This window comes from Pseudopipra pipra, chromosome Z, assembly GCF_036250125.1.
Source record: "Pseudopipra pipra isolate bDixPip1 chromosome Z, bDixPip1.hap1, whole genome shotgun sequence".
NCBI classification, from domain to species: Eukaryota; Metazoa; Chordata; class Aves; order Passeriformes; family Pipridae; genus Pseudopipra; species Pseudopipra pipra.
In genome coordinates this window covers 25121388-25137069 of record NC_087581.1, presented here as the reverse complement: position 1 = coordinate 25137069, position 15682 = coordinate 25121388, and the positions used below count along the sequence as shown (strand labels likewise).

The 15682-nt window shown below is 38.5% G+C and overlaps 1 protein-coding gene across 7 annotated transcripts in view; it reads left to right on the top strand.

Annotated features, from left to right (window-relative positions):
* Positions 1 to 15682, top strand: part of GLIS3 (GLIS family zinc finger 3) — a 157128-nt gene that overhangs the window by 107598 nt on the left and 33848 nt on the right. For all 7 annotated transcript variants that reach the window (XM_064642391.1, XM_064642393.1, XM_064642395.1 and 4 more), the window contains 2 exons: positions 5128 to 5289; positions 6532 to 6642. In XM_064642391.1, the coding sequence (XP_064498461.1) occupies positions 5128 to 5289; positions 6532 to 6642 (273 nt within the window). The remainder of the gene's footprint in view (positions 1 to 5127; positions 5290 to 6531; positions 6643 to 15682) is intronic.

Here is a 15682-nt window from a genome sequence, read left to right as displayed (position 1 = left end):
CATGCATATGTTACCCCAGATTTATTTTTCCCTATTCATTTTTAAGGATACCATTCCTTCCATTTGCATATATGCATTCGTGTATGACAGCATTCCCTGTCTAGGGATCTAGAAATCTAGAAATGGCTGATATTTTTATTAAGATAACTTCCTTCAAATTCTAGGATTTAAAACTTTTATTTGCCCTGCTTATGGTCAGTTTATGAATATTACGAAAGTAAGCAAGTCAAGCAGCTTGTCAAGCCAATCTCAGACAGTAATTTGCTGTTATAAATGGGGTCGGGTCAATGTCCAGACACTATCTGGGGTAAGGGATTCCCTGGTGGTCTAGTGGTTAGGATGCAGCACTCTCACCGCCGTGGCCCAGGTTCATTTCCCGGTCAGGGAACCCCTCCGGGCAGATGGAGCTCGTCAGCCCTGTAAGGCCATCCATCTAAGAGAAGGTCACTCTAAACAAACCTACGTCCTGAGGACCTCGCTGCCACTGTCTGAGCTTCGCTCGGCCCCGGCAGATGAACCTTAGGATTAAAGGGTGGGCTCAGTTCAGCGCACACTGTGTCTCACCTAAAAAATCCACTGCGCAGGCTCAAAGGCCTTATCCACATTTGCAAAGCCCTGTATCTCCAGTGCACTTATAACAAATGTGGGCGGAGACCTTTCCCGGATCTTTGTTCGCGAAGACTGGCCATGATGATGATGATCTGGGGTAAGAGTCCATCACTTCTTCCAAGTAAAAAGTGATAGGACAAAAGAAAACAGCTTCAAGTTGTGCCAGGAAAAGATTAGATTGGATATTAGGAAAAATTTCTTTACTACCAAGCTTGGAACAGGCTGCTCAGGGAAGTGTCAGAGTCACCATCCTTGGACCTGGAAAATGTGATGCTTGGTGACTTGGTTTAATGGTGGACTTGACATTGCTGCATTAACGATTGGACTTGATCTGAAGGATCTTTTCCAACCTAAACAATTCCATAGTTCTATTATTTTAAGGCTCAAGAGTGCTTCACTTTTTCTCAAAATAGTGGTCCTAAGTAGGTAAACTTTGTACATTTAACGGGGACTAGTAGGGCTACAAATACTGAGAATATCCCACTGATACAGATGATCTGTTTGACTTTGCTGGATTATCGCATTATAAAAAGGTGGACTGTAAGTCAGCCAAATGCGAAGCAACGCAAGCAGGAATGAAAACATATAGCGTATAGGTAGGAATTGTGAAGATTTTTAATATCATATACTATTAAGCTATAGTTAGATTAAGAACAAGCTAAGCTGCCTGTCGACTTTTAGAATCAAGACTAGATACTTTTCAGTGAATCGATAAGAGCTCAGACAGCTGTTGTTTCCCAGAACAAGGTCTTCAGTCCTTATTACACTGGTAATCAACCTTTTACAGTGAAAACTAGCTAATTTCTTAATCACTTGGCCACTAAATATCTGCTACTAATATTAAAGTATTCACACAGGTATTACCAAGCTGTTCTTGCAGTGTAAGGGTCTAAATGTATTTCACAGGGAAGGTTACTGTCTAATTCCAGGCAGGGCTCAGAAGTGCATGGTGCATCCAGCAGGACTTTGCATGTTGCACAGGTTATTTTCTATAAAGCTATGTAATTGTCATTTTACAGGATGGATTGCCTGGTATGATGAACACCATCTCTGTGTATACAAAGATGAACAGTACATTCATGAGAAAATTAGTGTTTTAAAGTCACAGCACTGCTTTTGCTTTCTGTTGACATGCTTTACCTGTCACTGTAAATATATTTTTTTTTGCTTTTGACAATTATCCTTATAAAAAGAGATCCCAAGTTTAGGAAGTACAGAGAGAAAATTTTCTATATGAGCTACTTAATGGTTTCAATTTGCATGCAACAGTAAAAGTAATAGCTCAGTGACTTGATTTATGTATCGCAGTTTAGGAAAACATTACACATAATACTTGCAAAAAAATCTATTTTAATCTGGGATATATTTAGGAGTGTTAAACAGATTCAGAATGCTAAATGTATGCCATATACTTAAGTGACTAGCTGTAATAAAGGTGTTACATCCTCCTCTTCAACAGCACTTAATAACTTAGAAAACTGTGATGAATTTCATTTCAAAATACAACTACCAACTACTTGACCTTTTTCCCCCTTAAGTAGTTGTTTCTTGTCTGGAATACTTTCATTGAAATCTGTTTATTGGGATAGAATGTATATTCTGTGTTGTTGAAAAGAGTATCTTTTCATTCCTTTTATCTTAAGCATTGGAGATTCCCAAGGCCTCAAGAAATTTAGTTTATAGAGTAAACATTTGTTAACTGTTGAGTAAAGATGGTCTTTCTAAAAATTACAGGCTTGCAGTGTCTGCGTTTAGCTACAATGACTTTTTCAACAGTACACAACTATATATAGCCTTGTGAATATGCTACACATTAGTTAAGGGCTGTGGAGAGAAGAGAGAACTTCAGAGTATCTTTTCTCATTCCAGGTTGTGCCCAGCAATGTAGGAGTGTTTAGAAATAACAATTCTTAAATTTGTAACATTCCCCAGTTCTGCTTAGTTAAACGTTTTTGCCCTTTTAAAATCAATACTAATTTTACCATCTCATAAACAATCATTTACACCTGTTTAAGTTCGTTTGCGTACTTGAAGATTTGGAGTTTAATAACCTGTGAAATAAATAATTTTCATTGGTCTGAAATTGAAATTCATGGTTGCTTGAGATCCTACAATTTATCTCATACTTATATACAGCATAGTTACAGTCATTAGAATGGAAGGTTGTTCTTTTATGAAGTTATTACAAAATAATAACTTGTCTCCATAAGGTAGGCTAATCAGAGGGTTTCTTTCTAATTTTAACATAAGTGGTCTTGAATTATTTTGCTTTTTAAAGGTTTAAAACTGAAAGAGTACATTTAGATTAGAAATTAGGAAGAAATTCTTTACTGTGAGAATAGTGAGGCATTGGAGCAGGTTGCCCAGAGGAGTTGTGGCTTCCCTGCAACTGTGTCTGGAAGCATTCAAGGAAATGCTAGATGAGGCTCTGAGCAACCTAGACTAGTAGAAGGTATCCCTGCCCATGGCAGGGGAGTTGAAAATAGATTGTATTTAAGGTCCCTTCTGACCCAAACCATTCTATGATTCCATTATCTTATGATTCATTTGTTATATCAATTTTTAGCTCTCATACTTTTATGCTTTCTCCATCAACTCTTTACTTTTTCCTAGAGAAATCTGGTATTTTTATCCAGGCAATTGTAAGAGATATCTATCTTTTTTATTTTATTTATCCTGTAACATTTTCTAATAATATATCACTAAAATTAAAAATATTTTTACACTTGCAATAATTTTATGTATGCATGTTAAAGCTTCATAAACATAAGGGCAACACCGTTTGTACAAGCATAAATTAATGTTCAGTCATCAAAATTGGATAACCTGAAAAGCATGGTAGGTTTGCTTTGGATATAGGGATGGAATATAAATAAAAAGCTTCATAGGTTGATGCATTTTCCAAAATGGATGTGTGGGAAAGATAATTTGCAATTATGGTAGAGCAGGGGTGGTTGATCCTGTTTCTCAAGCTTTAATTACTTAAGCTCAATTTTAATATTGCTATTTTATAGGTAATGTGATTTATACTTTATTCTTTAAACTTGTAACTCTGTCTTGCATTGATCAAAATACAGATGTGCTTAAAATTAAAGGATAAAAACTTTATATCCTTTTTTCCCTTTTTTAAAGTATGTTACAGATTTTTAAGAAAGCCATGCTACTTATGATCAGAATTATGTCAGTGTTTTCCCACCTCTGCTTTTGTAAACTTACACACTGAATAATATATTATAAATTTATAATATAAATTTGTTTGTGTTATTCTGACATCAAAACAGTCTGTTTCTTTTCAGTGAATGAAGTTAATGTGTAGTGAAATGATGGAAATTGACAATTTCTTAGCTTTAGAAATTTTGACATCTCTGTACTGCATTATTGTTTTTGCAAGTATACAAGAACCTCAATCTAGCATGTCATGCAGCAGATGCTCTAGATGTTTCACAGTAGAATATGCAGCAGCTGAAACTCGTAAGATTAACTGATCCTGACTGATAGAATTTTAGGAAGCCTATACCTCTGATATTCATAAATATTTAAGTATAATTGAAATCAAGTGTATATAAAAATGCTGGTGTTAAATAGAATGATGTTTTTCAGTTTCCCTTAGGATAAAATATACTATGGGAACATGATAGATGAAGAACTGGTTTTCTGTTCATATAAACTTAGATTTCTCCACAGATGCAGTACTTGATTAGGTATAGAAGTACTGTGCCATGTGGTTATTGGTTACCCATAAGGTTTACATCCTATTTTGACGGGCTTACATTATTTTTAGTACCTCATGCATTTACTCATGGCAGAAAGGTAAAGACATATTTCAGAAATCATTTTACTTTTTACATCATCATTAGCAAGGCAGAGCAGACTGACATTTTTCTGCATCTGACCCTGAGATTAGCTCAGGTGGTCAGAGTATGGTGCTAATAACACCAAGGTTGTGGGTTTCATCCCCCTATGGACCATTCACTTAAGAGTTGGACTTGATAATCTGTGTTGGGCCCTTCCAGCTCAGAATAATCTGTGAAATCTCTGTGTGTAGTGTGTCTTTGCTGTTGCAAAGGTGGGGTTGGTACTGAGAGGTGCCTCTTTTGGCTTAGTTGCTAGTATCTAAAGAAGCCCAGAGCTAAGATAAGGGTAGTTAGTAGAGGACTTGGGAACTTCATGATGGCTCCTTTGCTTTCTGTGAGCTATGAGAAGGAGAATCACCTGGCTCTGTGTTTCCCAGATAGGAGCTGTGCTCTCAGATGACTGGTCTCTTTGGGTCTCAGTATCCCATCTGTAAAATGTAGGACATGCTTCCCTAATTCAGCCATGTGCAGGGAGGATACATACATTCTTACAATCTAAGTGGTTTGAACACTGCAACAACAGCCACTCTGAGAAGCCAGGCTTTCCTCAGCTCTGGAGAGGTACCCAGCTGTAGCAGGCTGGAGGTCTCTGCATGTCCTTTCATGCTCCTGTTTGGTTTGCTGTGTGTGCCTTCCGTTGAAATAATTTCTTTCTCTTTTCTAGTTTAAGGGTTGCAAGAAAGCCTTTTCCAGACTAGAAAATCTCAAGATTCACTTAAGGAGCCATACAGGTGAAAAGCCGTACCTTTGCCAACACCCTGGCTGCCAGAAAGCGTTCAGCAACTCCAGTGACCGCGCCAAGCACCAAAGGACACACTTGGAGACTGTAAGGATACAGCATTCCCCTTGCAGTCCCCTGTACATTAGACCATGTGGTCCTTTCCTAGAGCTTGGTGAGAGCAGGTAGCCCATAACCTTAGAGACAGGAGGGTGTAGTGTCTAATGAGGCTGTTGAAGCTGTTTCAGAAGTGATCCAGTAATGTAAGTGTGGAAGAAGATGGGTCAAGCTAGTTTATAAAAAAGCTACAGGTCTGTGGTCTTTGCTGCAGGTAGAGGCAGTAACTTTCTCCCACTTAGCTGATCTTTAGGGAAATTGAAACAATCTGCGATAATAACTGCTCTTCTTTGACAAAAAGCTAAGGCTGGTGCATGTACCAGAAAGTCAAGAGAGGAAGAGTAATTTTGCAAATCTAAAAATTTTTATGCCAACAAATTGTTCCTTGTAAATTTGAGTCACAGTTGAGATTTGTTTAAAAACTTTTGTTTCATAACAAAAGATCATGTTTTGTCAGAGAAGAGCCTTTTCCCAGGGGGCAGGAGTCCAGAAATAAAATTACAACAATGCCATTTGAATGCCCTTAAATGCCTGTTAAAAAATAAATTATCCATTTTGAATAGTCAATACTATGGCTGGCAAGTTAATCATTTGTACAAAGTGTTTTTGGAAATGCTTTGTGAAACATAAATTACTAAATTGCTAAATAGCTAATTTCAGGAAACAGTTGGACCTGATTTTCTAAGGTGACATATTAGAAAATGTGAGCTGAAGGAGTTGGTCTTGTACTTCCCATTAGAATGTGTATGGTATTCAATGCTTGGTTTAGTTTTTGCTTGCTTTCTTTCTAATATAGTAAACTAACACTTTTTCTTGTTCTCTTTTTCTAAAGCAGATCCTTCTGTAATCCTAAAAAGTCTTTCTGGGCATTTACTTCAGTTTCTTTTCCTGGTTCACTAAAGACTGTAATTTCTGATTAAGTCAAAGGTTGCTCTGAGGGTGGAAGAATTGTGAGTATATCTAGCAATATTCATTGTACTGATTACAAAAAAAAAAAAAAAGGTAACAATGAAAGGTGCCATAATGAAAGCTTTCCTTTGGTTTGTCTGCCTTAAAAGCCTTAATTTCATGCTTTCCCTTTCTAACAAATTACTAAGCATTCTGCTTGTAATAACGTACGTTTGTGTTCTGTAGTAATGCGGTTTGCAGCATCCCAATGCGCAAAAGGGATTCTCTTGTGCTAAAATAATCTGTGATTTAACAGTGGCTTTGTCCTTTTTCTTTTTGACTTAGAAACCTTATGCGTGTCAGATTCCAGGATGTACTAAGCGATACACAGATCCAAGTTCCCTGAGAAAGCATGTGAAAGCCCATTCTTCTAAAGATCAACAAGTCAGGAAAAAGGTAAATTTCCTACCGTCTTGACTGGTGTAAAGCTTACGTGGAGAAGTCATTGTTATAATATTAGATGTTTCAATGCGTCTTCAAGTACTTGTGCTGATTTCAGACTGTTCATTAGGAAAAATGTTAATAGGAAATAGTAGATTCAGTTTGTATATAGCTGATTTCATCTTTGACTTAATGAGTCTGCCTGTTCTAATGCTTTATGTTTTCTGATGTGATGGTTAATCACTAGCCGTGCATAACGAGGCAAATAAAAGTAATTTTTGCAAACAGAAATTTTCGGTTTTAAATTCTGTCACTTGGTAAATACACAGTATTAAAAAATACTGACCAGTCTCAGATGGAAGGATGGATTTTGAGGCAGTACGTGAGATTAAACTCTAAATTTTATTTTCATATCCCAGACACTTGCAATACCAAGCCATTTCACAATATCAGTTCCCTGTGGATATCAAGTCCATGAATCAAGAACTGTTTATATGTTTAAGTGTATCTCTGAAAAGCTACGTTGTGACCTAAGGGAATGATTTTCTTTTTTTGAGCATTTTTCATTATAGCTCCAATTAATCACTGGCACTATTTCATTGGATTGTTTAGATCATTAAACTTAAAAGTCTAAGCTTTTAGTTTAAAGGAACCTGGTCCTGATAAAAGGGCAACATGCATGCACTGATTTAGGGATAGATACACCTTTGAAATGTCAACACTATGTTGAACAAGTTATAATTTAGAAGTTTTAGAATTAATTGTACAGCCATTCATAGCAAGTAGCCACAAAAGTGCTTCGTGCAGCACTGGAAGCACTGAGTGGCAATATTTAAAGCTGCAGTATGCAAATAGGAAGAGTAAGTTTTGATTCAATGGTTTGTTGAAGCAACATGTCAGTCTCTGAGGAGCTGACCTGTAGTATTCATGAGAAATTTCCTTTAAACTTACGAATGCCCACACCTGTATCAGAGGTGAAGTAAATAAGCGTTCATTTTCACCTTAATGAGTAGTTCTTTGGCTCCCTTGTTCCTGTGCACGCTGCCCGGAGGCTGGTCTGCCAAAGGAGATTTGCAAGCCTTGTTCTGCCTGTCCCAGAGGGCAACTCAGCCACCCAGACACCATCTTTTACAAGCTTGTAAATTAAATGCTAATCAGTTCAATTCATTCTGAGAAATTTGTGTGATGCCTCAACTAAAACTGGCATAATGGACCTGAATTCAGGTATTTAAGTCCACTGTATCGTTACTGTCATTGAAGGCAAAATAATATGTTATCCCCTCTCTCATTTTGGTATATTTCACTCCTGTGTCAGACTTTCCCTCCTGCATTTCATTCACTATTTGATTTTGCTCAGTTTTCATTCCCTCTTTGTGCCAGACAGTTTAAACTTGACCCTTTTTACTCCTCACTTGACTCTCTGTGGGCACATTCTAGACTTATCCCCCATTTTTTCATCCCTCTTTGATAAGGATTTGTTTATGCTTATTGATGACCTGAGCTAATATGGAAGGGGAAATAAGCCAAACCTCCACAAAAAGAAAAGAAAAATTGTGGCATCTGTCAAGCAAGATACTTAAAGCACAGATAAAGTTTGCATAATGTTAACAAGGTACAACCTAGCTAGTTTCTGGACCTTTGAGAGGTTATAATTACTAACTAACATTATGCTTTGGTATTTGAAATATTTCCTGGTGGTAATAATAATAAAAAATAAGAACAACAAACCTCTCAGTGCAGAATTAAGGTTATGTATGCATTTAATTAAATGTGAAAATTGGTTTAATGTCAAAAAGGTATTTACAAAAATGTGAATTCATCAAAAATAACCATAAAAATTCCAAGGTGTTAAAGGCACAGTAGACTAATACTTCCAACCCTAGGGATCTATTCAGTTAAAAAGAATGAAACCCTTTGCTGTCACACCCCATTAGTCATGGGTTCCTTTAATATATTGTGCCTGACTGCTTTTAATCCTCCTTTTAACCTCCCCCTACATACCAAGTGACATTATTGTGGCGTCTTAAGTTACTGGCTCTCCAAGATTGTACCTGCAAATGTGTCTTTGATGTTGCATAGTCTTAAAGAACAGGATGAGGTATATTCATAACAGTGGAATCAGCTACTTACTGTGCTAATGTTTTAATTGAGTCTTCGTCCCAGATTTTTTAGATCTGTCCTTTGACCTTTTCCTTGGCTCTCTAAAACGGAGCCAGATTATGCCATGGAATATAGGTAAATTTCCACCTCTGAATTATTTTGAGCAACATTTGTTGATATGTGTCTATGACTTACCAAATAAGGCAAAATGCCTTTTCTGCAAATCCTGTAATGGAGCCACTGTTTCCCTTCTCCTCCCAACTCCCAGCCTCCAGCTATACATTAAATACATTTAACTGTGCATCTCTCCAGGTATTGGCATGAAATTCTGTAGAACAAGAAGATCACAGCACAAATATACTTAATGAAAGCATTTTAGTTGATAGTACAATAAACTTTCATTTATTCTTCAGAGGAAAACAGAGCCATGAGTGAGTAAAGATAGCCATGCCTGCTTTAATTGTCTTTGTCCAATTTGCAGAATTCTTCATAAAGATGAGGGCAAACATGTACACAAATATCACACAAATACCTGGGAACAGATGCTGAAAATGTTTTTATATACATTTTAGGTATAATCTCTATGCATTATAATATTCAGTCTGTACTTTTAAAATATTTTGGTGGGATAAAAAGCAGTGCTTATTATCTTAATTTAAAAAGGAAAAATTGCTGGCTCTGCCAGGATTTCATCTTCCCATGAGGAAGATGGATGGACCTCCTTCTAAGTAGGGAAGTCACTGACAGAAAACTGGATAGTACCCAAAATGAGAGCTTAAAGTGATGCTGAGAAGAATGCTAATGTACAACATGTCCCTGGACTACAATTACTTTTGAAACCTGTTCTCTTCTTAATCTTGTCCTCATTTCAACTTTGAAAGGACAACAAACTTACAAGATTTTTTTGTAAGTTGACTAAACAAGTAAGCTTATTTTCAGTTGGTTACACTCTTTGTTTTCAGTAAACAGCAAATGTCTTTCATCTGTGAACTGATAATACTGTGCTCAAAAATAAGATTCCGTAGCTCTTTTAGTTTGTAAGCCTTTTTACTGAAGTCAGTGAAAATGAAATTATAAAATATATCAACAAAATCTGGAGCCTGCACGGAATCACAGGATGGGTCAGGTTGAAAGGGACCAAAGTGGATAATCTGGTCCAACCTCCTGCTTAAGCAGGGTCATCCTAGACCACATTGCGCAGGATTCTGTCCAGATGGTTCTGGAATATTTTGAGTGAGGGAGAGTCCGCAACCTCTCTGGGCAATCTGTTGTAGTGCTCAGCCACCCACACAGTAAATAAGCTCTTCCTCACGTTCAGGTGGAGCTTCCTGTGCACCACTTTCTGCTCACTGCCTTTTGTCCTATTGCCTGGCACTACTAAGAACAGCCTGACTGCATCCTCTTGACACCCTCTCTTGAGATATTTATAGGCATTGTTGATGCCCCCTCTCAGTTGTCTCTTCTCAAGGCTGAACAGACCGAGCTCTCTCAGCCTTCTTTGTAAGAGAGATCCAGTGACTTGAAATCAGTACAGAAAGTGAATACTACCCTTATGTTCTTCTTGAAGATCCATTTTTGTGTGAGCTAGCACTCAGCCTTCTACAAGTATAAGAACATTCTCTTTTCCATACAGGTATACCATGAAAATAATTTGCTATTTCTCTAGCAGTCATGCTGAAGAAGTCTGTATTTGTAAATCTAAAGAAAATATTTAGTTCACTTTCAAGTATTGCAGTGCAAGCCCCACAGCAAATAGAATGGAATGGGTTCTCCGCTGGCTTTGTGTAGATCTTATCATGAATATCTGAAATGTCTAATGCGTTTTTTAAAGGTTTTCTCTTTTAAAAAAGTGCATTTTCAAACAGGTAAGAGATAATACAGAAAGGACAAAAGATTGCTCAGTTTTAGTACAGGTGTTTGGCGAGGACAAGATCAGTTCAGTAATATTGACCTATCATCTGAACAATGCAATGGCTATACTTTTAGATAGAGTTTTAATTTTATCCATAATTATAATAGTGAACAACTGTTGTCATGTCTAATAGTTCTTTAAGACAGAGCATCCTGCAAAAAAAAAAACAAACACAAAGACTTAAAGATTGTTTCCATTTAATTAAAGTGTAATCAATAAGGATACAACCAGTTAAGTGCATCTTTATAAAAAAAAAAAAAGGAAAAGATAATTTCAGCACTTCAGGTGAACAATACCAGCTAAAGGGATTGCAAAAGTCTTAGTCTGGACCTTGTGTTGAAGGATAGTTTATACCAAATAATTTCCTCCTTCAACTGATCAACCTTTGATACTTTAGCAGTTTTAATAGTGACCAGACCATATCTTTGATCTTATTGTTTAAATTAGTTATGGATAACTGTGTAATATGTCTTATCCATAACTAATTTGAACAACAAGATTTGAGACAAGTTTTGAGATGTTGAATGATTACCTGACGATTCCATCTGAAAGCTCTCTGTCCTGGAAACCTGCATTATCTTAGCTCATTCAAATGGGTCTTTAGGAAACCATGCAGGGATTCATCTGTCCAAATGGCTTAATGCCTCAGCAGATGCATAACATCATCAGTGATACTCCTAGGTTAGTACTTAGTCTTACTCTAACACAGCAATTGTGTCTATTTTTCTGAGATAAAATCTTTGTACTGTCTCTGCCAGAAAGCAAATATCATGGATGCATAACTTTGGAAAAGTCAGTCCATAGAATGTTTCTGAAAGTTGTCTAGATTTGATGGAGGTTTTTTTAATTGTAATTTATGTGGTACATCTACCAACTCACTAAGGAATGAAGGGGATTGTGATACCTCAGGAGATAAGGGATATGTGCACAGACTTCAAGAGAGATTTATTTCTGCCTAATAATCTTCCTTTTTGATACAGATTGGTCAATTGTAAAATGATGGCTGAACAAGTCACTTCTGGGGAGTTGTCATAACCTTATCCCAATGAAGACAGATTCCAATATTTGAAGAAATGCTTCCGATATTTGTTCCTGTGATATCTGACTGGAAAGAGGTTTTTTCAGGTGTTGCTGTTGGGGAATAAAGGACAGAAGGAACCCAGGATTTCTCTAATCCTAGTGGTATTTGTGCATGATTTCTTCCACATTGCATTTATTGCTCTTTCAAAAACCAATCAGTTAGCAATGGCAGGAGGATTTCAGAATACTTTTCCTGATTACAATGAGAAAAACACTGATAGACTGCACTGCTGAAATGAAGCAGGCAGTATGACACCTCAGCCATATCCACTCCCACTTCAGACTGTAGGAGATGCTAGTTGTAGAGCAGAGCAGTCCACACTAGGTGTGGAGCATGTTGAAAATAGTGGGATAAGGATATAGACCATCTGGCCAAAGCCATTCCTGGCATTACCTTGCAGAGTGACCTGTGCTGATTTTGGCAAGGGTTCCCACCTGAACTGAGAGGGCTTTACAGAAGCCACCTTGCTAGTAAAGATCCTACAGGCATTGCTCTTCTCCCACTGAGCAATCCCTATATTATCAAAAAGGAGATATAAAATCTCCACCTTTAGAGGCAGATTTCATTAACTGATTTCTTCTGAAGCCTAGTCATTTTATATTTCTTTTCTAACAGTTCACTTATTCTCTCATAAAGCCCTGTTATGTATAATGTTGTTATTTGACTCCCAAAAAAACCCCAATTTTCAAGCCCCCGATAATTTTTCTCAAGAGTGAGAGAAGTTTTCAGGCATGCACAACTACCAGCATGGGGGACTTATATCGAAATTTATTACTAACACAATAAATACTATAATACATATATATACAACAATCCTAACTATCTCTCCTATGGTAAAACAATGTATTTACATAGATCATCCCTCCTTCCCCCCCAGTAGAAGTCCAGAAGGAAAGAAGGAGAAGTCTTTTTCACTTTCAGGGCAGCACATTCTCTCCCCTTCAAGGCAGCAGTTCCAATTCATCATAGCTGGAAAATATTTCTCTCTCTTCATTAGAATGCAAGAGTCTCTCTCTCACCCCTACTTTGCCCTTCGGTTCCAACCGAAGGTCTCACCCACAGACTGCGGGCAGGGACAAGCTCGCCTCACCACGGTTTTATCAGAGTGCAGGCATTCCATGAAAGTCCCTCTCCCCGGGCGGATCAAGTTCCCCGGGTCAGAACGCTTTAGGGGCTTTCGGTTCAGTTCTTACCCCGAAAACGTTCTAGCAGATCTCTTCTGCTCTGCCTCGACTGTAAACATGGCAAGGGGGTGTGGGGGGGGCACTTCCCCCACGTTCCTCGATCTGTCCGTCCTGGTCCAGCTCGCAGGATGCCTCCGAGCTCTAGTCTCGTCTTTCTCTCTCTAGCTGCTGCTGCATTTTGGGACTCCCTTCATGTTTGGAAGTCCACGACTCCTTCCCAAGGAGGACAGAGGGTTCTGGGGATTTAATTCAGTATTACCCCAAAACCATCTCTGCTCAGCTCTTTCCCCCCCCTCCCTCACTGCGAGGGGGAAAAAGATGTAATGCAGGGGTCTCCCCGATTCTTTCAGAGTTCCCCTCGATCACCAGCCTCAGGGGGGGCTCCACTCAGCTGCTGTGCTGCTCCTGGCCCCCTGGCCAGGGGGGCAAAGGCCCTGACCCCACTCTCTAACATGTGGCCTTTCAGGGCATGACTGCCTCTCCTTCCAGCTAAGTAATCCGGTCTTCTTTTCTGATTTGTGTAATATGCTAATTTCACAGAGGTGTATTGCAGCTTTGGCTCTGCATCAGAAACTCACTTGGGATTAACCATTTCCAGCCCCAGGGGGGCGCTGGACAAATCAAACTGTGACAACTTTATATGGAATCATGGAATCACAGAGTGTTTTGGGTTGGAAGAGACCTTAAAGAACATCTAGACCTCATCTAGAACATCTAGGCTCCTCAAAGCCCCTACCAGCCTGGCCTTGAACACTGCCAGGGTTGGAGCATCCACAACTTCTCTGGGCAATCTGTTTTAGTTCTTCTACCACCCTCACAGTAAAGAATTTATTCCTAACAGCTAATTTAAACCTATACTCTTTCAGTTTGAAATGAGTCCCCCTTGTCCTATCACTACAGTTCCTGATGAAGAGTCCCTCTGTGGCTTCCCTGAAGGCTACTATGAGGCTTCCATGCAACCTTCTCTTTTCCAGGGTGAACAGCTCCAACTGTCTCTGCCTGTCTTGATAGTGGAGGTGAACTTCGTGATCTTCCTCTGGACTTGATCCGACAGTTCCATGTCCTTCTACTGTTGGGGGCACCAGAACTGTATGCAGTACTCCAGGCAGGGTCTCACAAGAGCAGAGAGGGAGAATCCCCTCCTTTTGAAGGAGCAAAAGGCCATGCTCCTTTTGATGCAGTCCAGGGTTTCTGGCTTTCTGGGCTGTGAGCACACATTGCTGACTCCTGCTGAGTTTTTCATCAACCATCACCAACTCCTTCTCCTCGGGGCTGCTATCAATCACTTCTCTGCCTAGCCTGTAGGTGTGGTATATAAACCTGTCCATCTTACAGTGAAAACAAGAAACTGGAAAAACCATAAGTCCTTAAAGATGTGATATTGCCCTGTTGAACAGTATTCTCTGGAACTCAGACATACAAGTGTTTTCATTACAGGTTACCATGGAATTTTCTATAAAGTTTTGAGAGATTGTCTGCCTTTCTATTTTGTGGACTATGTCAGCAAAAATATTATTCCCTCGGCAAAATAATACAGAGATTTTGCTTCTTACATACATCTGCTGCACACATCTTGATTGTTCATTGTTTACATTGCTTTACAGTTCTACAATAGGAAGAGACTTTTTATTGTGACTGCATGTTGATTTTACCACACAGTTAATGAAGCTATCTGTTTAAAGAGTTTGGAACAAACAAAATTTTACACCAGCCTTTAGATTTAGTGAACAACATGAATAGAAAACAACGTCTGGGGATTTTTTTTTAGGTAGTATCATTGGTTTATGTAATTTCACAATGTATTTCCAGTTTTTCTTTTAATTTACTTTCTTTTGTAGTATTTGAACTTGACTTTTTTTGTGACACGATGCTTATTGTGTTTCTTACAGGAAAGAAATTTTTTTTTTCTAACTCAATATTTAATTGATGAGGAAAGAGGGAGCCAAGGAGGGTTAGGGCATTACATCATTGGTGTTTCAGCGGGTTATTCAAGCATTAAGCTAGTTACCAGTAACATTGTCTATTATGTGACTATTAATCTGGAGAAACTACTCTGTTTGAGAGAATCTGCCTCATGGGGAGCAAATATCCTACAGTATGAGCTCAGTTGCTTCTGCCTCTTCCAGTTTTTCCTTGCTCTTACTCAAACTCATAGTTCACTATTTAAACTGCAAAAGGGAGAGAATGGGTTGAAAGAGAAGCAAATCTATTTTCTTGCTTTGAGAGCAGTTGAAAATAAGGATATTTTCCTTCATTCGTTCTCTATGGAGTCCACTTGAAAGATGTCATTAATACAAAAAGAAGTGGATTCAGGGGCTAAGGGTCAGTGAGCAGTGCCTATGGCAACTAAGAAAATATTCTGCAGAAAAAAATGCAGTAAAGGGTAAGTGTTTTAATCCCCAGCTTTAATCCTTTCCTGTTTTCAGAATGAAATATAAATCAGCCACCATGACGTTCATCAATTTTTCCCGAAAGGGATTTTGGCAAAAAGGGATTAGGAATGGGCAGTAGTGTTTAAGGAATTTAATCATACAATTTGTTGGAAAACTTTTGAGACTAGGAATGACCAGTTCTTTTGAGTGTGGCCTGTGAGAAACAGGAAAACAGACCATGAAAACAATGGAGGACTGGATGTGGCTGACACCCCCTGTCCCCTGGCAGCTGCTGCAATGGCAGTGATGTGCACTGTGATGGGATGCACAAGGCAGGCCCCTCAAGCTCCATCGTGGGGGATATGCTTTGCCATCACCACATTTAGAACTCTTCGCCAGGGAGAAG